The sequence below is a fragment of the Salmo salar genome, chromosome 08 (genome assembly GCF_965601325.2).
Source record: "Salmo salar chromosome 08, fSalSal1, whole genome shotgun sequence".
Classification (NCBI taxonomy): domain Eukaryota; kingdom Metazoa; phylum Chordata; class Actinopteri; order Salmoniformes; family Salmonidae; genus Salmo; species Salmo salar.
In genome coordinates this window covers 30405579-30433557 of record NC_138298.1, presented here as the reverse complement: position 1 = coordinate 30433557, position 27979 = coordinate 30405579, and the positions used below count along the sequence as shown (strand labels likewise).

The 27979-nt window shown below is 46.1% G+C and overlaps 1 protein-coding gene across 1 annotated transcript; it reads right to left on the bottom strand.

The window, feature by feature from the left end:
* Positions 1–4649: 4649 nt before the first annotated feature.
* Positions 4650–26718, bottom strand: LOC106602152 (neuronal acetylcholine receptor subunit beta-2). The gene is made up of 9 exons (XM_082978579.1): positions 25827–26718; positions 15649–15794; positions 14514–14558; positions 13209–13318; positions 12242–12377; positions 9774–10164; positions 7259–7752; positions 6377–6522; positions 4650–5804 (listed from the first exon to the last, which is right to left on the bottom strand). Exons 1-9 carry the CDS (start codon positions 25876–25878, stop codon positions 5789–5791), a joined length of 1536 nt encoding a protein of 511 aa, XP_082834705.1. The 5' UTR covers positions 25879–26718; the 3' UTR covers positions 4650–5788.
* Positions 26719–27979: the final 1261 nt, after the last annotated feature.

Sequence of the window (27979 nt, the reverse complement as noted above, 5' to 3'; positions counted from 1 at the left end):
AGAGAGTAGTGTACCAGTCTCTGGGTGGTAGGTAGTGTTACAGTGTCTACAGAGAGAGTAGTGTACCAGTCTCTGGGTGGTAGGTAATGTTACAGTGTCTACAGAGAGAGTAGTGTACCAGTCTCTGGGTGGTAGGTAATGTTACAGTGTCTACAGAGAGAGTAGTGTACCAGTCTCTGGGTGGTAGGTAATGTTATAGTGTCTACAGAGAGAGTAGTGTACCAGTCTCTGGGTGGTAGGTAATGTTACAGTGTCTACAGAGAGAGTAGTGTACCAGTCTCTGGGTGGTAGGTAATGTTACAGTGTCTACTGAGAGAGTAGTGTACCAGTCTCTGGGTGGTAGGTAATGTTACAGTGTCTACAGAGAGAGTAGTGTACCAGTCTCTGGGTGGTAGGTAATGTTACAGTGTCTACAGAGAGAGTAGTGTACCAGTCTCTGGGTGGTAGGTAATGTTATAGTGTCTACAGAGAGAGTAGTGTACCAGTCTCTGGGTGGTAGGTAATGTTACAGTGTCTACAGAGAGAGTAGTGTACCAGTCTCTGGGTGGTAGGTAATGTTATAGTGTCTACAGAGAGAGTAGTGTACCAGTCTCTGGGTGGTAGGTAATGTTATAGTGTCTCAGAGAGAGTAGTGTACCAGTCTCTGGGTGGTAGGTAATGTTACAGTGTCTACAGAGAGAGTAGTGTACCAGTCTCTGGGTGGTAGGTAATGTTATAGTGTCTACAGAGAGAGTAGTGTACCAGTCTCTGGGTGGTAGGTAATGTTATAGTGTCTACAGAGAGAGTAGTGTACCAGTCTCTGGGTGGTAGGTAGTGTTACAGTGTCTACAGAGAGAGTAGTGTACCAGTCTCTGGGTGGTAGGTAGTGTTACAGTGTCTACAGAGAGAGTAGTGTACCAGTCTCTGGGTGGTAGGTAATGTTATAGTGTCTACAGAGAGAGTAGTGTACCAGTCTCTGGGTGGTAGGTAATGTTACAGTGTCTACAGAGAGAGTAGTGTACCAGTCTCTGGGTGGTAGGTAATGTTATAGTGTCTACAGAGAGAGTAGTGTACCAGTCTCTGGGTGGTAGGTAATGTTATAGTGTCTACAGAGAGAGTAGTGTACCAGTCTCTGGGTGGTAGGTAGATGTTACAGTGATCTACAGAGAGAGTAGTGTACCAGTCTCTGGGTGGTAGGTAATGTTACAGTGTCTACAGAGAGAGTAGTGTACCAGTCTCTGGGTGGTAGGTAATGTTACAGTGTCTACAGAGAGAGTAGTGTACCAGTCTCTGGGTGGTAGGTAATGTTACAGTGTCTACAGAGAGAGTAGTGTACCAGTCTCTGGGTGGTAGGTAATGTTACAGTGTCTACAGAGAGAGTAGTGTACCAGTCTCTGGGTGGTAGGTAATGTTATAGTGTCTACAGAGAGAGTAGTGTACCAGTCTCTGGGTGGTAGGTAATGTTATAGTGTCTACAGAGAGAGTAGTGTACCAGTCTCTGGGTGGTAGGTAATGTTATAGTGTCTACAGAGAGAGTAGTGTACCAGTCTCTGGGTGGTAGGTAATGTTATAGTGTCTACAGAGAGAGTAGTGTACCAGTCTCTGGGTGGTAGGTAATGTTATAGTGTCTACAGAGAGAGTAGTGTACCAGTCTCTGGGTGGTAGGTAATGTTACAGTGTCTACAGAGAGAGTAGTGTACCAGTCTCTGGGTGGTAGGTAATGTTATAGTGTCTACAGAGAGAGTAGTGTACCAGTCTCTGGGTGGTAGGTAATGTTATAGTGTCTACAGAGAGAGTAGTGTACCAGTCTCTGGGTGGTAGGTAATGTTATAGTGTCTACAGAGAGAGTAGTGTACCAGTCTCTGGGTGGTAGGTAATGTTATAGTGTCTACAGAGAGAGTAGTGTACCAGTCTCTGGGTGGTAGGTAATGTTACAGTGTCTACAGAGAGAGTAGTGTACCAGTCTCTGGGTGGTAGGTAATGTTACAGTGTCTACAGAGAGAGTAGTGTACCAGTCTCTGGGTGGTAGGTAATGTTACAGTGTCTACAGAGAGAGTAGTGTACCAGTCTCTGGGTGGTAGGTAATGTTACAGTGTCTACAGAGAGAGTAGTGTACCAGTCTCTGGGTGGTAGGTAATGTTATAGTGTCTACAGAGAGAGTAGTGTACCAGTCTCTGGGTGGTAGGTAATGTTATAGTGTCTACAGAGAGAGTAGTGTACCAGTCTCTGGGTGGTAGGTAATGTTACGGTGTCTACAGAGAGATTAGTGTACCAGTCTCTGGGTGGTAGGTAATGTTATTGTGTCTACAGAGAGAGTAGTGTACCAGTCTCTGGGTGGTAGGTAATGTTACAGTGTCTACAGAGAGAGTAGTGTACCAGTCTCTGGGTGGTAGGTAATGTTACAGTGTCTACAGAGAGAGTAGTGTACCAGTCTCTGGGTGGTAGGTAATGTTACAGTGTCTACAGAGAGAGTAGTGTACCAGTCTCTGGGTGGTAGGTAATGTTACAGTGTCTACAGAGAGAGTAGTGTACCAGTCTCTGGGTGGTAGGTAATGTTACAGTGTCTACAGAGAGAGTAGTGTACCAGTATCTGGGTGGTAGGTAATGTTATAGTGTCTACAGAGAGAGTAGTGTAACAGTCTCTGGGTGGTAGGTAATGTTACAGTGTCTACAGAGAGAGTAGTGTACCAGTCTCTGGGTGGTAGGTAATGTTACAGTGTCTACAGAGAGAGTAGTGTACCAGTCTCTGGGTGGTAGATAATGTTATAGTGTCTACAGAGAGAGTAGTGTACCAGTCTCTGGGTGGTAGGTAATGTTACAGTGTCTACTGAGAGAGTAGTGTACCAGTCTCTGGGTGGTAGGTAATGTTATAGTGTCTACAGAGAGAGTAGTGTACCAGTCTCTGGGTGGTAGGTAATGTTATAGTGTCTACAGAGAGAGTAGTGTACCAGTTTCTGGGTGGTAGGTAATGTTATAGTGTCTACAGAGAGAGTAGTGTACCAGTCTCTGGGTGGTAGGTAATGTTATAGTGTCTACAGAGAGAGTAGTGTACCAGTCTCTGGGTGGTAGGTAATGTTATAGTGTCTACAGAAAGAGTAGTGTAACAGTCTCTGGGTGGTAGGTAATGTTATAGTGTCTCAGAGAGAGTAGTGTACCAGTCTCTGGGTGGTAGGTAATGTTATAGTGTCTCAGAGAGAGTAGTGTACCAGTCTCTGGGTGGTAGGTAATGTTACAGTGTCTACAGAGAGAGTAGTGTACCAGTCTCTGGGTGGTAGGTAATGTTACAGTGTCTACAGAGAGAGTAGTGTACCAGTCTCTGGGTGGTAGGTAATGTTATAGTGTCTACAGAGAGAGTAGTGTACCAGTCTCTGGGTGGTAGGTAGTGTTACAGTGTCTACAGAGAGAGTAGTGTACCAGTCTCTGGGTGGTAGGTAATGTTATAGTGTCTACAGAGAGAGTAGTGTACCAGTCTCTGGGTGGTAGGTAATGTTATAGTGTCAACAGAGAGAGTAGTGTAACAGTCTCTGGGTGGTAGGTAATGTTATAGTGTCAACAGAGAGAGTAGTGTACCAGTCTCTGGGTGGTAGGTAATGTTACAGTGTCTACAGAGAGAGTAGTGTACCAGTCTCTGGGTGGTAGGTAATGTTACAGTGTCTACAGAGAGAGTAGTGTACCAGTCTCTGGGTGGTAGGTAATGTTACAGTGTCTACAGAGAGAGTAGTGTACCAGTCTCTGGGTGGTAGGTAATGTTACAGTGTCTACAGAGAGAGTAGTGTACCAGTCTCTGGGTGGTAGGTAATGTTACAGTGTCTACAGAGAGAGTAGTGTACCAGTCTTTTGGGTGGTAGGTAATGTTACAGTGTCTACAGAGAGAGTAGTTATAATGATGTGTTTTGACCCACTAACTCAAATATGATACAGGCACAGTCTAAATAAGAACTGTTGTCACACACACACACACACACACACACACACACACACACACACACACACACACACACACACACACACACACACACACTGAAGTGTCCAAAATATGCCTCAGTACTCAGAAGGTGTATGCAGCTGTTAATAGAGCCTCCAAGAGGAAACAGCCATGTGAACCGTTGATCCAGAAGAGTTGATGACAGAAGGTTGACAGTTGACAGACGATTCAGAAAGGACCAGGAGATGGAAGGCCAGCAGATTGGTACATTGGTTTGGAAAACATTTCCTCATGGCTCCGTCACCCCTATAAGGGACACACAGCAGGACTAGACTATCCTGACTAGACATTCCCCAGATTTCAACTTTGACCTGTACACGACATGGGAATGGTCCTGTATTCATCTTCACATCATTCCAACCACACGCATGTTTATTAGTATTCCTTTAGAAATGGAAGACTTACGACATATTTTGGAATTCCTCAGATCAAAGGTCATTTTTCCTTGCGTCTCAGACTAAACACATCTTGTGAAGGCCAGTCAGAATGCCAGTTCTCATCCTGAAGATGGGAATCAAGTTGGTTCTCTTTCCACCGCTCCTCTGTAGCTCTAGACAGCGTCCCAAAAGGCACCCTATTCCCTACGTAGTGCACTTCTTTGACCAGGGCCCACAGGGTGCCAGTTGGGACGCAGTCCTAGTGTTTCCCCCGTGCTCTCACACACATCAGTAAAACAGACCAAAGGTGTTTTTTAGAGCATTTTATTTGACATAATACAAAGGAGCCCATTGTTGCTCTTGTTGTTTTTCTCCAGATGTCATACTGATTTGGAATCAATAATATCCTGGTGTTAAAATCCTTGAATTATTCCTCTTATAATAATTAGTCTATCGTCATTAGCTGTATTCATCTATTATTAAGGCAGATACAAAGTGAACGTCCCAGCTAAATCCTGGAACATGGGCTACATCCAAAAACCGCACCCTATTCCCTAGATAGTGCACTCCTTTTGACCAGGACCCATAGGGCTCTGGTCAAAAGTAGTGCCCCGTATAGGGAATAAGGTGCCATTTTGGACTCAGCCATGTGGTCAGATATGTGGGAAGTAGAGTAGCAGACTGACAGGTTTAACATACAGTTGGTATTTAAACATAATAAGTAGAGTGTGTGTTGTGTGGAACTAGGGAAGCGGCGTGATCATTAGTCTTTTCAAAACCATCTTTTAATAACAAGTCTCTTCACAATGACCTTTGTCAGTCCTTCAAATGAGTTTCCTTCCTTTAGCTTTAAGTGTAGAGTCTTAGACCTATCCTTTTGATAGGCTACTGCAAGTGTAATGGCTTGAGAGAGAGAGAGAGAGAGAGAGAACCCACATTTTCCAAACATAAGATAATGCAATTATAACTACTGTACACTCTCTTAAAGAGGAGAACACAGTTCAAAGTGCGTCCAAGTGAAATCTTCCTCAAAAGAAGAGAGAGAACAAGAGAGAGAGACAGAAAGAAAGAGAGAAAGAAAAAAAGAGACAGACAGAAAGAAAGAGAGAGAGCGAACAAACAAAGGAAAGAGAGACCCTGTCCATGAATAGTACATGAGAAGGAAGAGAAGAGAACCTGAATGTGTCCTGTTGGTAGTTGAGATCTAGCTTGTCTTGAAGAGTGGAGAGCCCAGAGAGAGTTAGAGAGAGAGAGAGATCCAGCATAATGCTCACAGTAGACCGTATAGTACCTCTACAATGTCTTCTAATGCTTGATGAGCTACTGACCAGGGTAGAAGTACTACTGACGGTGCTGGCTTTGGCACAGGTTGCTCCAGAGTTCGTAGGACAGCGGTCCGTTTAGCTGCTACGGGGTTTCCCTCTCCAACGCCCACTCCCAGGGGCTCTCAGAAATCACCATACCTGAGAGAGGAGAAATAAAACATGTAGAAATATTACAATGATACGGGAATATAGAAGAGAGTTGAGTTTTAGCCATGTTATTGGATTTATGTGTATTTCATCTGTTTATTTGACCATGTCTTCGTGTGTGTGTGTGTGTGTGTGTGTGTGTGTGTGTGTGTGTGTGTGTGTGTGTGTGTGTGTGTGTGTGTGTGTGTGTGACTCACTCGTTGATGTCTGCAGTAGGAGTGTTGTAGCTCTGTGTGTGTGTGTGTGTGTGTGAATGTGTGTGTGTGTGTGTGTGTGTGACTCACTCGTTGCTGTCTGCAGTAGGAGTGTTGTAGCTCTGTGTGTGTGTGTGTGTGTGTGTGTGTGTGTGTGTGTGTGTGTGACTCACTCGTTGCTGTCTGCAGTAGGAGTGTTGTAGCTCTGTGTGTGTGTGTGTGTGTGTGTGTGTGTGTGTGTGTGTGTGTGTGTGTGTGACTCACTCGTTGCTGTCTGCAGTAGGAGTGTTGTAGCTCTGTGTGTGTGTGTGTGTGTGTGTGTGTGTGTGTGTGTGTGTGTGTGTGTGTGTGTGTGTGTGTGTGACTCACTCGTTGCTGTCTGCAGTAGGAGTGTTGTAGCTCTGGAAGAGGGGCTGCATGAAGAGACCCAGAGTTCCCACCACACACACCAGGATAAAGATCCACAGGAACAGACGGTCAATTACCATCGCTACGTACTTCCAGTCCTCTATGATCTACAGGGGGGAGACGGAGAGAGAGGGGGAGAGGGAGAGGGAGAGAGAGGGGGAGAGAGGGGGAGAGGAAGAGAGGGGGGAGAGGGAGAGAGAGGGGGAGAGAGGGGGAGAGGAAGAGAGAGGGGGAGAGAGAGAGAGAGAGAGAGAGGGGGAGAGGGAGAGAGAGAAGGAGAGGGGGAGAGGGAGAGAGAGAGAGAGGGGGAGAGAGAGAGAAGGAGAGGGGGAGAGGGAGAGAGAGAGAGAAGGAGAGAGAGGGGGAGAGGAAGAGAGAGGGGGAGAGGGGGAGAGGAAGAGAGAGAGAGAGAGAGAGAGGGGGAGAGAGAGAGAAGGAGAGGGGGAGAGGGAGAGAGAGAGAGAGAGAGAGAGAGAGGAAGAGAGAGAGAGAGAGAAAGAGAGAGAGAGAGAGAGAGAGAGAGAGAGAGAGAGAGAGAGAGAGAGAGAGAGAGAGAGAGAGAGAGAGAGAGAAGGTGTAGGGGGGGATAGACAGGAACAGAGGGGGAGAGAGAGAGGTTGGGAGAGAGAGAATGAAAGAGAGAGGTGGGAGGTGTGGAGAGAGAGAGACAGCGGGAGAGAGAGAATGAAAGAGAGAGGTGGGAGGTGTGGAGAGAGAGAGACAGCGGGAGAGAGAGAAAGAGAGGGGGAGGGGGGAGAGAGATTGTGTGACTGTAAAAAATGTATATGCCAATTACAAATCTACACAAATCATTTGAACAGATTCCATTCTCCTCCTCCTCACCCCTTCATCTCCGTCCTCCGTCTTCATGTGTTCAGCGATATACCTCACTCCATCCACCGCCTCCTCCAGGTCAGCGTCCCACTGGACCGCCACGCGACGCCTGATCTCCGGAATACCACCGTCCCCCGACACGTCTCCCACCTTCCAGCCAAACTTCCGGGCCGAATCCTCCTTCACACAGAACGAGTCAGAGTCCGTCTGGACTCCTCCCAGCTTGATGTCGGAACACCGCTTTTTCGCCCCGCCTCGGGAATTCCCAGGGTTCCCGGAGGTGGTGTTCCCGGCAGTGGCCTGCTTCCGTCGAAGTTTTTCCCGGACGTTACTGTTCCCGGGTCGTCTCATGAGGAGGAAGGCGGGGAGGCGAAGCAGGAAGAGGCGTTTGACCCAGTCAGGCATGCGGTGGGTGGACGGGGAGCGGTGGTGAACGTTGAGGACACACACACTGGTCACGATGGAGAAGGTCACCAACACCATAGTGAACATCAGGTATTTACCTGGAGAGGAGAGGTTGGTTAATATACACACACACACACACACACACACACACACACACACACACACACACACACACACACACACACACACACACACACACACACACACACAGAGGAAGAATTACCCACATGGAATAAAAAAAATGCAGTACTAACAACACTTAAAATGTATAGAAATAATTGACCAGAACAAACCAACAAACTACGTCTACCTACCTATGAGAGGCCCAGCCAGAGAGATGGACGGTTCTACCTACCTATGAGAGGCCCAGCCAGAGAGATGGACGGTTCTACCTACCTATGAGAGGCCCAGCCAGAGAGATGGACGGTTCTACCTACCTATGTGTCACGTCCTGGCCAGTATAAGGTTAATTGGTATTGTAGTTTGGTCAGGACGTGGCAGAGGGTATTGGTTTTATGTGGTTCGGGGTGGTGTGTTTGTTGAAGGGGCATTTGATTTAGTATTCCAGGGTTTTTGGGCACTGTTTGGTTTTCATGTATTCTATGTTTAGTCTAGTATGTCTGTTTCTATGTTTGGTTAATTGGGGTTGGGACTCTCAGTTGAAGGCAGGTGTTGTCTATTTGCCTTTGACTGAGAGTCCCATATATTAGGGTGTGTTTGTTAGGTGTGGGAGATTGTTCTACGTTTAGCCTTATGCTTTGCCAGACTGTTTTTGTCGATCGTATTCCTGTTTGTTATTTTTGTGTTCATTTGGTACTTATTAAAACGTCGAGATGAGCATTCACATACCTGCTGCGTTTTGGTCCATTTCTACCGACGAGAACTGTGACACTATGAGAGACACAGCCAGAGATGGACGGTTCTACCTACCTATGAGAGACACAGCCAGAGAGATGGACGGTTCTACCTACCTATGAGAGACACAGCCAGAGAGGTGGACGGTTCTACCTACCTATGAGAGGCCCAGCCAGAGAGATGGACGGTTCTACCTACCTATGAGAGGCACAGCCAGAGAGGTGGACGGTTCTACCTACCTATGAGAGGCCCAGCCAGAGAGATGGACGGTTCTACCTACCTATGAGAGACACAGCCAGAGAGATGGACGGTTCTACCTACCTATGAGAGGCCCAGCCAGAGAGGTGGACGGTTCTACCTACCTATGAGAGGCCCAGCCAGAGAGATGGACGGTTCTACCTACCTATGAGAGGCACAGCCAGAGAGATGGACGGTTCTACCTACCTATGAGAGGCACAGCCAGAGAGATGGGCGGTTCTACCTACCTATGAGAGGCACAGCCAGAGAGATGGGCGGTTCTACCTACCTATGAGAGGCCCAGCCAGAGAGATGGACGGTTCTACCTACCTATGAGAGGCCCAGCCAGAGAGATGGACGGTTCTACCTACCTATGAGAGACACAGCCAGAGAGATGGACGGTTCTACCTACCTATGAGAGACACAGCCAGATAGATGGGCGGTTCTACCTACCTATGAGAGACACAGCCAGAGAGATGGATGGTTCTACCTACCTATGAGAGGCACAGCCAGAGAGATGGATGGTTCTACCTACCTATGAGAGACACAGCCAGAGAGATGGACGGTTCTACCTACCTATGAGAGACACAGCCAGAGAGATGGGCGGTTCTACCTACCTATGAGAGACACAGCCAGAGAGGTGGGCGGTTCTACCTACCTATGAGAGGCACAGCTAGAGAGGTGGACGGTTCTACCTACCTATGAGAGGCACAGCCAGAGAGGTGGGCGGTTCTACCTACCTATGAGAGGCACAGCCAGAGAGGTGGGCGGTTCTACCTACCTATGAGAGGCCCAGCCAGAGAGGTGGGCGGTTCTACCTACCTATGAGAGGCACAGCCAGAGAGGTGGGCGGTTCTACCTACCTATGAGAGGCACAGCCAGAGAGGTGGGCGGTTCTACCTACCTATGAGAGGCACAGCCAGAGAGATGGACGGTTCTACCTACCTATGAGAGGCACAGCCAGAGAGATGGACGGTTCTACCTACCTATGAGAGGCACAGCCAGAGAGGTGGGCGGTTCTACCTACCTATGAGAGGCACAGCCAGAGAGGTGGGCGGTACTATCTTAGAGATGAGCAGCAGGAAGACAGTGAGGGCCAGCAGGACAGAGATACACAGGGTCATCTTCTCCCCACAGTCAGAGGGCAGGTAGAAGACCAGGATGGCCAGAGAGGTGATCAGCACACAGGGGATGATCAGGTTGATGGTGTAGAACAGAGGCTTCCTCTTGATGACAAAGTCGTAGGTGATGTCCAGGTAGGTGATGTCGTCGGGGTCTTCGTTCTTGCGGGCGGGCAGCGACACGATGTCCCACTCGCCACTCGGCGTGAAGTCGTCCCGGCTGGCGAAGTCGCTGGTGAGGATGAGGTCGACTTCGGTGTGGTCGTAGGTCCACGAGCGGAACTTGAGTGTGCAGTTCTAGATGGATAGATAGATCAGACATCAGTGACATCAGACAGCATCAGTCAGACAGCATCAGTCAGACAGCATCAGTCACATCAGACACACAGACAGCATCACATCAGACAACATCAGTCACATCAGACATACAGACAGCATCACATCAGACAACATTAGTCAGATCAGACACACAGACAGCATCACATCAGACAACATCAGTCACATCAGACATATAGACAGCATCACATCAGACAACATCAGTCACATCAGACACACAGACAGCATCACATCAGACAACATCAGTCACATCAGACATACAGACAGCATCACATCAGACAACATCAGTCACATCAGACATACAGACAGCATCACATCAGACAACATCAGTCACATCAGACACACAGACAGCATCACATCAGACAACATCAGTCACATCAGACATACAGACAGCATCACATCAGACAACATTAGTCAGATCAGACACACAGACAGCATCACATCAGACAACATCAGTCACATCAGACATACAGACAGCATCACATCAGACAACATCAGTCACATCAGACACACAGACAGCATCACATCAGACAACATCAGTCACATCAGACATACAGACAGCATCACATCAGACAACATCAGTCACATCAGACACACAGACAGCATCACATCAGACAACATCAGTCACATCAGACACACAGACAGCATCACATCAGACAACATTAGTCAGATCAGACACACAGACAGCATCACATCAGACAACATCAGTCACATCAGACACACAGACAGCATCACATCAGACAACATTAGTCAGATCAGACACACAGACAGCATCACATCAGACAACATCAGTCACATCAGACATACAGACAGCATCACATCAGACAACATCAGTCACATCAGACACACAGCCAGCATCACATCAGACAACATCAGTCACATCAGACATACAGACAGCATCACATCAGACAACATCAGTCACATCAGACACACAGACAGCATCACATCAGACAACATCAGTCACAGACACACAGACAGCATCACATCAGACAACATTAGTCACATCAGACACACAGACAGCATCACATCAGACAACATCAGTCACATCAGACACACAGACAGCATCACATCAGACAACATTAGTCAGATCAGACAGCATCACATCAGACAACATCAGTCACATCAGACACACAGACAGCATCAGTCAGACAACATCAGTCACATCAGACACACAGACAGCATCACATCAGACAACATCAGTCACATCAGACACACAGACAGCATCACATCAGACAACATCAGTCACATCAGACATACAGACAGCATCACATCAGACAACATCAGTCACATCAGACACACAGACAGCATCACATCAGACAACATCAGTCACATCAGACACACAGACAGCATCACATCAGACAACATCAGTCACATCAGACACACAGACAGCATCACATCAGACAACATTAGTCACATCAGACACACAGACAGCATCACATCAGACAACATCAGTCACATCAGACAACATCACATCAGACAACATCAGTCACATCAGACACACAGACAGCATCACATCAGACAACATCAGTCACATCAGACAACATCACATCAGACAACATCAGTCACATCAGACACACAGACAGCATCACATCAGACAACATCAGTCACATCAGACAACATCACATCAGACAACATCAGTCACATCAGACACACAGACAGCATCACATCAGACAACATCAGTCACATCAGACATACAGACAGCATCACATCAGACAACATCAGTCACATCAGACACACAGACAGCATCAGTCAGACAGCATCAGTCAGACCAGTATGATATTCCAGTAAACAGGAGTGTTACAGTATCCAGCTAACTTTGATAAACAGCTACATGTAACTTTTCTGTTTGATTAAGAACACTGAACTTGTATATTGGTTGTTGTTGTCGAGTCAATTATACCATGACCATTTTAAGTCTATATTTCTCAAAAGGACAGTTAGCTGTCTCTCATTGGTCCAGCCTTCTGTAACAGCCCCCAGAAGCACAGATCAAAGACAGCATCAACAACAACCACATTACAACAACACCAACAGCCACCTGCTGGTCGAAGGGGAAGTGCTGGACCTCGATGGCGCAGGCTGACTTGTAGATGGCAGGCGGGAGCCAGAAGATGTCTCCTGTGTTGGACACCACGGCGTTGCAATAGAAGGAGACCTCGTACACCCCGTCCGCACTGCAGGGACGAGAGAGTCCACATCAATGTTACACACACACACACACACACACACACACACTGCAGGGTTGAGTAAAGGTGGAACCGCTAACAGATAGATAGTATGTACAGACTGGTGTGATAACGAGGTGTGATTATTCCACATTAATTAACTGCTCCTCGTTAATCCCTCACCCTCGTTAACAGCCTGGTACTTGAGGACACATCAGGACCATTATTTCTGCACTAAATTTCAATTAAAAATCACCGTAGAAACATGAACCTTATTTTAGCTGTGGATTTTCCGCATGAGCGTTCTGGAACAGAGAGAATGTCAGAATGCCTCTACCAGGATGAGGGACATACACAAACGGATACACACATGAACAAAGGTACACACACACACACACACACACACACACACACACACACACACACACACACACACACACACACACACACACACACACACACACACACACACACACACACATGCTGAAAGAAAGGAACATGAGCACACACACACACAGAAACACATGCTGAAAGGGACACAGACACAAACAGACACACACACACATGCTGAAAGGCACGCACACACACATGCTGAAAGGCACGCACACACACATGCTGAAAGGCACGCACACACACACACACACACACACACACACACACACACACACACACACACACACACACACACGCTGAAAGGCACACAAACACACACAGACATGCTGAAAGGCACACACACGTCTGCAACAATACAGTAATACATTGACATCTATAAATGTATCGTACATGTGAATAGGATTCAATTTCATAAATACACACACACACTGCACCTGCGTTACATACTTGTTGTAGAGAACAATATCAGGAAGCCAAATGTGTTGAGATGGAATTCGTAGTTTTTTGATGCCTTCGTATTTCTCTGGGTCCCATCTCAGTCTGTAGTCATTCCACTCCTGGAGACAGAGACAGACAGGGACCCATAAACTACACCACCCAGAAACACACACAGCTCAACATTTCAAACACTGAGATAATGTACAATGGTATAATATGTGGTGATTACAATATGAACATCCCAAATAGCATCCTAGTCCCTATATATCAGGGCTCTCCAACTCTGTTCCTGGAGAGATACCCTCCTGTAGGTTCAGTCCAACTCAGTTCCTGGAGAGCTTCAGTCCTGTAGGTTCAGTCCAACTCAGTTCCTGGAGAGCTTCAGTCCTGTAGGTTCAGTCCAACTCAGTTCTAAGGAGAGTAACAGTCTTGTAGGTTTTAACTCCAACTCAGTTCCTGGAGAGCTACCCTCCTGTAGCTTTACTCCTACAGGACGGTAGCTCTCTAGGAACAGGGTTGGAGTTAAAGCCTACAGGACGGTAGCTCTCCAGAAACAGGGTTGGAGTTAAAACCTACAGGACAGTAGCTCTCCAGGAACAGGGTTGGAGTTAAAACCTACAGGACAGTAGCTCTCCAGGAACAGGGTTGGAGTTAAAACCTACAGGACAGTAGCTCTCCAGAAACAGGGTTGGAGTTAAAACCTACAGGACAGTAGCTCTCCAGGAACAGGGTTGGAGTTAAAACCTACAGGACGGTAGCTCTCCAGAAACAGGGTTGGAGTTAAAACCTACAGGACAGTAGCTCTCCAGGAACAGGGTTGGAGTTAAAACCTACAGGACAGTAGCTCTCCAGGAACAGGGTTGGAGTTAAAACCTACAGGACAGTAGCTCTCCAGGAACAGGGTTGGAGTTAAAACCTACAGGACAGTAGCTCTCCAGGAACAGGGTTGGAGTTAAAACCTACAGGACGGTAGCTCTCCAGAAACAGGGTTGGAGTTAAAACCTACAGGACAGTAGCTCTCCAGAAACAGGGTTGGAGTTAAAACCTACAGGACGGTAGCTCTCCAGAAACAGGGTTGGAGTTAAAACCTACAGGACAGTAGCTCTCCAGAAACAGGGTTGGAGTTAAAACCTACAGGAGGGTATCTCTCCAGAAACAGGGTTGGAGAGCCCTGTCCTGTAGTGCACTACTGGGCACTGGTATAACGTGCCACACTATATAGAGAATATATATAGTGAAAGGGAGGCATTTGGGAGTCATCCACAGTGTTGGTTAACTGGTGCCTGTTAGGGCTGGAAGTGTAAAGACCATCACCTGGAACAGCCAGAGGTTGGTGGTCATAATCTGTTCTCTCTCATTCTGAAAGACAAACACATGGTGACATAGTGTCTGTATATGAATGTTCTGGTCAGTGTGTTATAGACATGGTGACATAGTGTCTGTATATGAATGTTCTGGTCAGTGTGTTTATAGACATGGTGACATAGTGTCTGTATATGAATGTTCTGGTCAGTGTGTTATAGACATGGTGACATAGTGTCTGTATATGAATGTTCTGGTCAGTGTGTTTATAGACATGGTGACATAGTGTCTGTATATGAATGTTCTGGTCAGTGTGTTTATAGAAATGGTGACATAGTGTCTGTATATGAATGTTCTGGTCAGTGTGTTATAGAAATGGTGACATAGTGTCTGTATATGAATGTTCTGGTCAGTGTGTTATAGAAATGGTGACATAGTGTCTGTATATGAATGTTCTGGTCAGTGTGTTTATAGAAATGGTGACATAGTGTCTGTATATGAATGTTCTGGTCAGTGTGTTATAGAAATGGTGACATAGTGTCTGTATATGTATGTTCTGGTCAGTGTGTTTATAGACATGGTGACATAGTGTCTGTATATGAATGTTCTGGTCAGTGTGTTATAGAAATGGTGACATAGTGTCTGTATATGAATGTTCTGGTCAGTGTGTTTATAGAAATGGTGACATAGTGTCTGTATATGAATGTTCTGGTCAGTGTGTTATAGAAATGGTGACATAGTGTCTGTATATGAATGTTCTGGTCAGTGTGTTATAGAAATGGTGACATAGTGTCTGTATATGAATGTTCTGGTCAGTGTGTTATAGAAATGGTGACATAGTGTCTGTATATGAATGTTCTGGTCAGTGTGTTTATAGACATGGTGACATAGTGTCTGTATATGAATGTTCTGGTCAGTGTGTTATAGAAATGGTGACATAGTGTCTGTATATGAATGTTCTGGCCAGTGTGTTATAGAAATGGTGACATAGTGTCTGTATATGAATGTTCTGGTCAGTGTGTTTATAGAAATGGTGACATAGTGTCTGTATATGAATGTTCTGGTCAGTGTGTTATAGAAATGGTGACATAGTGTCTGTATATGAATGTTCTGGTCAGTGTGTGTGTGTGTGTGTGTGTGTACCCACCACACTGATGAGCTGTGACAGAGACACCTGTATAGAGATGGTAACCTGCTGGCTCTTGTTAACAGCAGGACGGATCAGTTTGTTATAACGCTCTGGACTCAACAGGTAGTTCACCAGCCGCTCCTCGGCATTCTCCGCTCCTGTACCTGGACACACACACACACACGAGAGAGAGAGAGAGTTTCTGAAAGCACACACACCAGCCTCCCTTGACTCAACAAGATACAAAACACACTTTCACACACACCAGCTAGCTGTTCACCATCTGAAACGAGCACACGCCCACACGTCTCACACACACACACACACACACACACACACACACACACACACACACACACACACACACACACACACACACACACACACACACACACACACACACACACACACACACACACACACAGGAGATAGACTGCTGATAGTTTAGGTCCCCATAGTAGCACAGCTATTTTATCTGAAAGGAACACACTCACAGACAGAACGTCTGCTCAAACACAGACCCAACACTCTGGCTCAGAGAGACAGATAAATGCCTTATAAAAGGGGCAATCTGGGATTCAAACTACAATAAAAGGGCCACTTTACCTTGGTAAACAGCTGAGGGACGGGGCAGGAGAAATATAACCACTCTCAAATTCATAGACAAAGATATGGATGCAGGGACTGACCATCCACGTGATTCTAGTTTTAATAATGTTCTGAAGCTTCAGGCTACAGTGTTTGTTTACAAACAATGGAGAAAAACAAGCTTATATTTTGGGTTTTGATAGGTTAAGATGGTTGAACTAAGATCAAGAGACATTTATAAATTATATTCTTCAAGAATGAATGGATATATACCATTCATTTCAATGTAAAAAAAACCATTAAATCCCTGATTGCCCCTTTAACTAACAGAGGTTTGTTGGCAGAGAGTTTGAACTCTAGAGGACTGACACACTGTAGCAGCCATCACGGCCCCTCCAGACATGTGGAGAAGGAAAATGTCAACATACACACAATATGAGAGTGTGTGTGTGTGTGTATAAAAAGCAGAGACAGAAACAGAGAGACAGAAAGATGACAGAAAGACGACTGAAAGACAGAGACATTGTCTTTTTCTGCTCCAATGTAACCCTCTCTCTCTCTCTCTCTCTCTCTCTCTCTCTCTCTCCCCCCCCGGTCGTGCTACTCCCACAATACATTGCTCTGACACACTCCTATCTTCTGTCATGATCCCCCCCAGCAGCTGACTGGGAATCAGAGTGTGTAGTGACGTGGCAACGTATGCAGAGACAGCTGGAGGGGAGGAATCTAACACACACTAACGTTTAGTCCACGCATCACTTTTCCTCTGCTGCACTTTACTGTAACAGCCCAGAGACAAAGCAGTTGTAGAGCTGATGTCATTACAACCAGCATTACCCGCAGGGAGAAACCTACCTGTACTGTTAGTTAACTCAACTGCTGTTCAGTTCAGCTAGGCTACCAAAGCTTTCTGTGTGTTAAAGGTTGTGAAGGCCCTAGTTCAGGTTTCTGTGTGTTCAAGGTTGTGAAGACCCTAGTTCAGGTTTCTGTGTGTTCAAGGTTGTGAAGGCCCTAGTTCAGGTTTCTGTGTGTTCAAGGTTGTGAAGACCCTAGTTCAGGTTCTGTGTGTTCAAGGTTGTGAAGGTCCTAGTTAAGGTTTCTGTGTGTTCAAGGTTGTGAAGACCCTAGTTCAGGTTTCTGTGTGTTCAAGGTTGTGAAGGCCCTAGTTCAGGTTTCTGTGTGTTCAAGGTTGTGAAGGCCCTAGTTCAGGTTTCTGTGTGTTCAAGGTTGTGAAGGCCCTAGTTAAGGTTTCTGTGTGTTCAAGGTTGTGAAGACCCTAGTTCAGGTTTCTGTGTGTTCAAGGTTGTGAAGGCCCTAGTTCAGGTTTCTGTGTGTTCAAGGTTGTGAAGACCCTAGTTCAGGTTTCTGTGTGTTCAAGGTTGTGAAGGCCCTAGTTCAGGTTTCTGTGTGTTCAAGGTTGTGAAGGCCCTAGTTCAGGTTTCTGTGTGTTCAAGGTTGTGAAGGCCCTAGTTCAGGTTTCTGTGTGTTCAAGGTTGTGAAGACCCTAGTTCAGGTTTCTGTGTGTTCAAGGTTGTGAAGGCCCTAGTTAAGGTTTCTGTGTGTTCAAGGTTGTGAAGGCCCTAGTTAAGGTTTCTGTGTGTTCAAGGTTGTGAAGGCCCTAGTTCAGGTTTCTGTGTGTTCAAGGTTGTGAAGGCCCTAGTTAAGGTTTCTGTGTGTTCAAGGTTGTGAAGGCCCTAGTTCAGGTTTCTGTGTGTTCAAGGTTGTGAAGACCCTAGTTCAGGTTTCTGTGTGTTCAAGGTTGTGAAGGCCCTAGTTCAGGTTTCTGTGTGTTCAAGGTTGTGAAGGCCCTAGTTCAGGTTTCTGTGTGTTCAAGGTTGTGAAGGCCCTAGTTCAGGTTTCTGTGTGTTCAAGGTTGTGAAGGCCCTAGTTCAGGTTTCTGTGTGTTCAAGGTTGTGAAGACCCTAGTTCAGGTTTCTGTGTGTTCAAGGTTGTGAAGGCCCTAGTTCAGGTTTCTGTGTGTTCAAGGTTGTGAAGACCCTAGTTCAGGTTTCTGTGTGTTCAAGGTTGTGAAGGCCCTAGTTCAGGTTTCTGTGTGTTCAAGGTTGTGAAGGCCCTAGTTCAGGTTTCTGTGTGTTCAAGGTTGTGAAGGCCCTAGTTCAGGTTTCTGTGTGTTCAAGGTTGTGAAGACCCTAGTTCAGGTTTCTGTGTGTTCAAGGTTGTGAAGGCCCTAGTTCAGGTTTCTGTGTGTTCAAGGTTGTGAAGGCCCTAGTTCAGGTTTCTGTGTGTTCAAGGTTGTGAAGGCCCTAGTTCAGGTTTCTGTGTGTTCAAGGTTGTGAAGGCCCTAGTTCAGGTTTCTGTGTGTTCAAGGTTGTGAAGACCCTAGTTCAGGTTTCTGTGTGTTCAAGGTTGTGAAGACCCTAGTTCAGGTTTCTGTGTGTTCAAGGTGTGAAGGCTCAGGTTTCTGTGTGTTCAAGGTTGTGAAGACCCTAGTTCAGGTTTCTGTGTGTTCAAGGTTGTGAAGGCCCCTTAGTTCAGGTTTCTGTGTGTTCAAGGTTGTGAAGGCCCTAGTTCAGGTTTCTGTGTGTTCAAGGTTGTGAAGGCCCTAGTTCAGGTATTCTGTGTGTTCAAGGTTGTGAAAGCCCTAGTTAAGTTGAGTATTGTATCAAGTTAGCAAGTAGACATGTTTCATAGATACCAGGCAGGATATATTCAAAAGCAAGCACTAACATTAGTGACCCTGGTCAGGAGTAGTGCACTACATAGGGAATAGGGCCCTGGTCAGAAGTACTGCACTACATAGGAAATAGGGTCCTGGTCAGAAGTAGTGCACTACATAGGGAATAGGGCCCTGGTCAGACGTACTGCACTACATAGGGAATAGAGCCCTGGTCAGAAGTAGTGCACTACATCGGGAATAAGGCCCTGGTCAGAAGTAGTGCACTACATAGGGAATAAGGCCCTGGTCAGAAGTACTGCACTACATAAGGAATAGGGCCCGGTCAGAAGTAGTGCACTACATAGGGAATAGGGCCCTGGTCAGAAGTAGTGCACTACATAGGGAATAGGGCCCTGGTCAGAAGTAGTGCACTACATGGGGAATAGGGCCCTGGTCAGAAGTAGTGCACTACATAGGAAATAGGGTCCTGGTAAGAAGTAGTGCACTACATAGGGAATAGGGCCCTGGTCAGAAGTACTGCACTACATAGGGAATAGAGCCCTGGTCAGAAGTAGTGCACTACATAGGGAATAGAGCCCTGGTCAGAAGTAGTGCACTACATAGGGAATAGGGTCCTGGTCAGAAGTAGTGCACTACATAGGGAATAGGGCCCTGGTCAGAAGTAGTGCACTACATGGGGAATAGGGCCCTGGTCAGAAGTAGTGCACTACATAGGGAATAGGGCCCTGGTCAGAAGTAGTGCACTACATAGGGAATAGGGCCCTGGCCAGAAGTAGTGCACTACATGGGGAATAGGGCCCTGGTCAGAAGTAGTGCACTACATGGGGAATAGAGTTCCATTTGGAACAAAGACACTGTACACAATCAAATTAGTACTCATCCCTCTGATAGGTCGAGTGACTGACTGATATTAGCATCCACATCCCTCTATAGTTGTGTGTATAATGTACACTGTAGCTAGCTGTTCTATACCGCAGAACAATCACTGCATGTCTTTTCAAAAAAGCTCTTTGCTCTCCCTGTGAATAGGATATTAGCACAGTATCAGAGAGAGAGACAGAGCGAGAGATAGATAGATGTAGAGAGCGAGAGAAAGAGGCAGAGAAAGAGACAGAATCTGTCAAAAGTGAGTTGCTGCAGCATCATGAAAACATCTGTTAAATGTCATGGAATGTTAGAATGATAGCACACATATGGAGAAGATCCTTTGGAGTAAAACACACACACAGACACAGACACACACATAGAAAAACACACACCAGAGGAGAGTGAATCAGTTGAACCTCTACCATGCTGTCTCTTTTCCCTCATCCTGCGTCATGTAGTTAAGGTGTATCTGTAGAAACACTGTTCTTTCACATGTTATCAGCTGGGATAAAGGACATGTAAAGCAGATCATGTTAAGATGGAGAATAAACTCTCTTTGTGCACGTTGATCATTTTGTGGAGATGTAACCAGTTCAATGTATCATTATGGTACCACTGTCTTCATGACTCTTTATTAGGTGTCCCAACTGATGTTTAAGTTTCAACTCAACAAACATTGTGTGTGTGTGTGTGTGTGTGTGTGTGTGTGTGTGTGTGTGTGTGTGTGTGTGTGTGTGTGTGTGTAGCTCACCAGACAAAGCGTTAGCGGTGGAGGAGAGGTAGAACATATCCTGGTTTAAATTATTAAGAGAGAAACCATCTGGAGCGGCTTCCTTTAAGAGCTAGTCTCTCCAGCCTGAACATGCACGCACGCACACACTATCACTCTCTTTCTCAAACAAACAGTGAGGTCTCCTTTATCAGTGTGATGGTCTCAGGTCTCCTTTATCAGTGTGATGGTCTCAGGTCTCCTTTATCAGTGTGATGGTCTCAGGTCTCCTTTATCAGTGTGATGGTCTCAGGTCTCCTTTATCAGTGTGATGGTCTCAGGTCTCCTTTATCAGTGTGATGGTCTCAGGTCTCCTTTATCAGTGTGATGGTCTCAGGTCTCCTTTATCAGTGTGATGGTCTCAGGTCTCCTTTATCAGTGTGATGGTCTCAGGTCTCCTTTATCAGTGTGATGGTCTCAGGTCTCCTTTATCAGTGTGATGGTCTCAGGTCTCCTTTATCAGTGTGATGGTCTCAGGTCTCCTTTATCAGTGTGATGGTCTCAGGTCTCCTTTATCAGTGTGATGGTCTCAGGTCTCCTTTATCAGTGTGATGGTCTCAGGTCTCCTTTATCAGTGTGATGGTCTCAGGTCTCCTTTATCAGTGTGATGGTCTCAGGTCTCCTTTATCAGTGTGATGGTCTCAGGTCTCCTTTATCAGTGTGATGGTCTCAGGTCTCCTTTATCAGTGTGATGGTCTCAGGTCTCCTTTATCAGTGTGATGGTCTCAGGTCTCCTTTATCAGTGTGATGGTCTCAGGTCTCCTTTATCAGTGTGATGGTCTCAGGTCTCCTTTATCAGTGTGATGGTCTCAGGTCTCCTTTATCAGTGTGATGGTCTCAGGTCTCCTTTATCAGTGTGATGGTCTCAGGTCTCCTTTATCAGTGTGATGGTCTCAGGTCTCCTTTATCAGTGTGATGGTCTCAGGTCTCCTTTATCAGTGTGATGGTCTCAGGTCTCCTTTATCAGTGTGATGGTCTCAGGTCTCCTTTATCAGTGTGATGGTCTCAGGTCTCCTTTATCAGTGTGATGGTCTCAGGTCTCCTTTATCAGTGTGATGGTCTCAGGTCTCCTTTATCAGTGTGATGGTCTCAGGTCTCCTTTATCAGTGTGATGGTCTCAGGTCTCCTTTATCAGTGTGATGGTCTCAGGTCTCCTTTATCAGTGTGATGGTCTCAGGTCTCCTTTATCAGTGTGATGGTCTCAGGTCTCCTTTATCAGTGTGATGGTCTCAGGTCTCCTTTATCAGTGTGATGGTCTCAGGTCTCCTTTATCAGTGTGATGGTCTCAGGTCTCAGCTGCTGTGGGTTGTTTCAGTGTGGATGACTTCAGCTTGGAGAGGAAAGGGGATGGGGAGGAGAGAGGGAGGAGAGGAGGGAGGAGAGGCAGTGGGGAGAAGAGAGGGGATAGGGAGAGGAGAGAGGAGAGGTGATGGGGAGAAGAGAGGAGAGGGATGAGGAGAGGAGAGAGGGAGAGGGAGGAGAGGGGGAGAAGAGAGGAGAGGGGGAGAAGAGAGGAGAGGGGATGGGGATGGGGAGAGGAGAGAGGGAGGGAGGAGAGGGGGAGAAGAGAGAGGGAGGAGAGAGGAGAAGGGGAGAGGAGAAGGGGAGAAGAAAGGAGAAAGAAGAGAGGAGAGGGGGAGAAGAGAGAGGAGAGGCGATGGAGAGGAGAGGCGACACCACACCCATAGAGCATCCTCATCACCTCTAGGTTACACTTTATCTGAACCTGGAGCCTTCATAAAGGCTACATAACACTGTCATAACCCTACATAGCACGGTCATAAGTGTTTTTTGTTTCAGCCCAGCGCTAACACACCTGATTCAACGACTCAATCTAACCATCAAGCCCTGGAATAGTGGAATCGGGGGTATTAGTGCTGGGCTGGAACAAATATGTGCAATCCTAAGGGTACACCTGGACTGGGAGGAATGCTGGCCTTTATTAATATTAACAGTAAGGGCAAATAAAAAGCAGACTGAGGCGCCTGTGAGAAAGAACTGTCACACACACACATATACACCCCCCCGTTGGGATGGAAATGTTGGCAGAGTGACACAACTCTCTTGTTACCGCCTGATGAGAACTGCATCCTGGGTAGATCACTAATGCTCAGCTGTCATTGGTCTGCACAGTGTGTTTGTGTGTGTGCACCTGTACTTGTATGTGTATGTTTCTGTGTGTGTGTTTCTGTATGTGTGTGTGGTGTGTGTGTGTGTGTGTGTGTGTGTGTGTGTGTGTGTGTGGTGTGTGTGTGTGTGTGTGTGTGTGTGTGTGTGTGTGTGTGTGTGTGTGTGCTCAACAGACTGCAGGAGACTGGTCCTTTCCTCTGTGGGTTCATGTACCTTGTCTTCTATACCTGGATCACTGGATCACACCTCCACCCCAAGCTGTAAGGCCCTAGTGTGCATCTAGCTAGCAGGAGAGACTGAGGCTGGGGCCGTGGTAGACATGATCAGGACTCTACAGAGAATCAATCTGTCTGTCTGTGTCCTGGAAACTCAATTGAACTTCAACGAATACCTTCACGTTTCAATACAAACTGATTAACTGAATAAGGTATGTGTTGGAGTAAGCAGAGAGGAAGTGGCGAAACAAGAGAGATTTACTCCACCCAAGATCTGTCCCCATGAGATAAGCCCTTTTTGTATGAAGGTCTATGAGAGACTGTCAAATTACATGAGTCTTATTTGATTTAATAGAAATGTCCTAATGTTTAGGCTGTTACAAATGTATTGATACATGTGAATGCACGTGCATTCTGGCAAGATTTAGAAAAACGACTTAGTTGTGCCTGTTGTTCACATGCGTATCTGCTCTCTCATTGGCTAAAATGGTCCCACCTAATCTCACCTGCCTTCAATCACGGAGGACAAGTATTTCCATTCTTAGAGCTGTCACTCGGCTATCTTGTCAACATAAAATATAATCTTTGGAGTAAGGCAGCCGGTCGCAAATTGCTCCTTGTCCCTTACGCTTGGCCATAACCCCTCGATGGGTGTTGGCATGTCTGTAGGGTCTGGGTAGGTATCAGATAGATGTTAGCATGTCTGTAGGGTCTGGGTAGTTATCAGCTAGGTGTTAGCATGTCTGTAGGGTCTGGGTAGGTATCAGATAGGTGTTAGCATGTCTGTAGGGTCTGGGTAGGTATCAGATAGATGTTAGCATGTCTGTAGGGTCTGGGTAGGTATCAGATAGATGTTAGCATGTCTGTAGGGTCTGGGTAGTTATCAGCTAGGTGTTAGCATGTCTGTAGGGTCTAGGTAGGTATCAGATAGCTGTTAGCATGTCTGTAGGGTCTGGGTAGTTATCAGATAGATGTTAGCATGTCTGTAGGGTCTGGGTAGTTATCAGATAGGTGTTAGCATGTCTGTAGGGTCTGGGTAGGTATCAGATAGGTGTTAGCATGTCTGTAGGGTCTGGGTAGTTATCAGATAGATGTTAGCATGTCTGTAGGGTCTGGGTAGTTATCAGATAGATGTTAGCATGTCTGTAGGGTCTGGGTAGGTATCAGATAGGTGTTAGCATGTCTGTAGGGTCTGGATAGTTATCAGCTAGATGTTAGCATGTCTGGTGGTTCTGGGTAGGTATAAACAGTGTACTGGTAAAGCTTCCACCATATTGCTTTCATCTTCCAGATGTGAAAACAATGAAGGGGAGGGGTAAGACGTGACTTGGGATGGGCTGAGTGTCTATGCGGGTCCAAGCAACCCATGGAAAGTGTGTGTTTGACTCCACAAGCTGAAGGCCTTGGTTTCCATTCATGTCTAACTACTTCCTCCTTCACTGGCTGAGCTTCACTTCAGGTATCTGCAGTCTGGCTGAACACTGTGCATGATAATGGGACTATTTACTCCTGCAGTGTTTCTTTAAAGGCCTAGGGAAGTAAAAAATTAGATTTTGTTGTGTTTTATATACACTGAGGGTACAAAACATTAGGAACACCTGCTCTTTCCATGACATAGACTGACCAAGTGAATCCAGGTGAAATCAATGATCCTTTATTGATGTCACCTGTTAAATCCACTTCAGTCAGTGTGGATGAAGGGGAGGAGACATGTTAAAGAAGGATTTTTAGGCCTTCAGACATGAGACATGGATTGTGTGTGTGCCATTAATAGGGTGAATGGACAAGATAAGATATTTAAGTGCCTTTGAACAGGGTTTGGTAGTAGGTGCCAGGCACACCGGTTTGTGTTAAGAACTGCAATGCTGCTGGGTTTTTCACACTCAACAGTTTCCACTGTGTATCAAGAATGGTCCACCACCCAAAGGACATCCAGCCAACTTGACACAACTGTGGGAAGCATCGGAGTCACCATGGGCCAGCCTCCCTGTGGAACACTGTGGAATGTGTGGAGCGCTTTTGAGACCTTGTGGAGTCCATGCCCCAACGAATTGGTGGGGGGTGGGGGGGAATAATACTGTGAAATTGTGAAAATGATGATAACACCCTTTTAGTGTAAGAACTGTTTGAATGGAGTTTTGGCCTGCCTGGTGACATCACCCCCCCCCCCCCCCCCAGCACTAACACACCTGATTCAAATAATCAACGGCTTGATGATGAGTTGATTTGTTTTATCAGGTGTGTTAGTGCCATGGCAAAACCCCTCTGGCTCTCCAGGACCAGGATGAGTAACACTACTAGTGTACTAGTTGTAAGTAGAGTAAATTAGACTTCTCCTGCCATAGTCGTATTGACTCAGTGTCATTAATGTTCTCTACTAAACCGTTATATCCAAGGGCCCAACGTTGACTGAACAGCATTAGGCATGAAAGTTTTCCTTTACAAATGTCTAGCGAGATTCAACAGAACACCACTGTATTCAATAGAGACACACTTTAGAGAGTTGAATCCGTGTGCGCTGTCCATGGTGCTGACAGTTTGCTGAGATCAGGCTACAAGGTCATGCAGTCTGTAATCGTGGCAAACTTTCAGAACAACGGACAACGGAAACTCCCCTGCAAGTTTTCAAGACCTAAAAAAGCGAGGAGAGGGCGAAACAACATACTTACATAAGCTGTTATACGAAAATATCCAGCGACTTTGGAAGCTGTCTTCGTTGCTATATATATATATATATATACATATATACACTTTAGAATGTATATAATATGTTTCCTTACTTGAGTAATAGCCTATCCAAATACATTTCGAAAAGCGATTTATTTCAGTCTGTAGTGTATAGCCTAGATGCATTTCACAAACGACTTCATGACATTGTCTAATTTAAAAACAATGTGGTCAACCCGAGCGGCGTTCATTTTGAGTGAGTCTTCTGCGTGCAAAACATGAAATTTACAAACACAAACGGTTTACCATTGAGGCTACTTACTTGAGAGAGATAAGAGAAGGAGAGAGAGCGATAAAGTCACGGTCACCGCCATATCTCCTCCGTGTCCTTCTTCCCTTCCCCGGAATCCGACGCTCAAAACTTGGATGGGGCTGTGCCGGAGTGGGGTTATTATCTCCGGGAGAGATGGTCAAAAGTTCACGGCAAAGCGCAGCAGGAGATCCAGGACTGTCAACGCGTTCATACACCATCGAGGTCGTCAGAAATGAACCGCGTCGTGATCGTTGTTGTGGTAGCCTACGAACCGATCCGTTTAGATGTTTGCGTCTCCGGTAATTCTCACAAACACGTGCACTCAGTCCTGATCTGATCTTTGCCCCTCCACCCTCAAGCGGTGTGTCACAATACAAATTAGAAAGCGAATGCGTACAGATTAATGTGATAACATATCGATGGACGTAATGGATCACATTGAAATTCCCTGTAACTCTGATACTGAAACAAAATCACGTCGCTATCCTCGTCGTCCGTCGGAGTGGCCCGCGCCTTGCCTCAGACTTGCGGTTTCAGCCAAACGCCACAAACTCGCCGCGTTGACATTTGAGATAAATTTGATCCGTGTCCCAATCTAACAGGCTACGCATGTCTACAGAACAGAGAAATATGTTTTTGCAACTGTTTAGGCTACATTTCACTGAGTATTCCCTACGCCACGTTTAATTAAAAGCATAAACGACAAACCTCTCTTTTTCAGTTGTAACTTTTTTTTTTTACACACCAAATGTATCATGTATCAGGTTAAATAAAGGCGAAATAAAAAATCCTAAACGATAGGCCTATGTCTAAGCGAATGATTGTCGTTAAAACTCGGGCTGGCTCCGTGGACCACTCGAGGTTAGAACGCTCTGAGCTTGGACCGGAATGGAACGCGTCACGTGACCCGGTGGAAGCCTGAGAGGACGGATCCCTGCGCTACTCTGTTACAAAACTCAACTCAACACAGAACCAGATTTCGAAATTGCGCCTGGAATTATTCCCCAATATTCGACTTGCATTGGCAGCTAGACTGACCCCTCACACGCAGGGTATAGCCTGCCAGATGTAGGCTAATACATGGATAAATTAATATATATCCTAAATAAATAAACCTAGTCTACATTATTTTTCATATTTTCAGCAGAATTGTTTAACAATTGCTGCAGGACTGTATTCACGCAAACTGTGAGGATTGTTTAGCTAGCGTTTAATTGCGTTGTTTGAAGAAAGTGTTTTGGGACCACTAACTGCACGTGGCCTGCCCGCGGGCTCCCCAGCGTGATGGTGTATTTGATCAGTGCCTCGAGGCAGTTGGAGGCTCCTGCTGCTCTCCGTGTGATGCCGAACTTATTCACCTGGATGAAATCTGTCTGATAGTCACGACTTCATGATAAGAGGAAGGAAAGTACTGGAACTCACACGTCACACAAACCCTTTCTCTATCACTCGCTCCCCCTCTCTTTCTCCCCACTCTCTGCCTCACTCTTTCTCTCTCTCTCAAACACACACACCTGCTACCCTTACTTCCCAGAAGACTTTGGAAAGCCTTCGAAGTAAGAGGGCACTTAGGTTGCATTATCCGCTTTCGCTGCACATCATTCAATTTAAATGTGGGGTAAAGACTAGGCTACTACACTAGGTCCTGGACTGTGTCCCAAATCATTCCATATTCCCCATATAGTCCTATATATTCCCTATATAGTTTTGACCCTCTTCCCTATTTAGTTCACTTCTTTTTAACCAGGGCCCTGGTCAAAAGTAGTGGACTATATACTGTAGGGAATGGGGAATAATTTGGGATGCAGCCCTGGACCTAGTGTAGTAGCCTAGCCTATCAAGACTGGTCTGAGTGGTGGTGTCGGACGGTCAAAGCAGGACCTCTGTAGCTACAGTAGCACCTGGCACACGCACCAAAGACAGGGGAAGAGGGAAGGGGAGAGAAAGACACAGAGGAGACAATTTTACTTTTTAACATTGAGCTTGTCATTCATGAATAAAGCATGGATGGACTCCAACTATAGAGTCTTAAAAGCTTGGATTTTCCTGCCGCTGACATGACAGGTTCTTTTCTAAGACACTCTGCAGTTGCTTAATACATTTTTTATAGCCATTGATTCTTAAAGAATACAGCTTATAGATGCCCTATGAGCTTAGTTCAA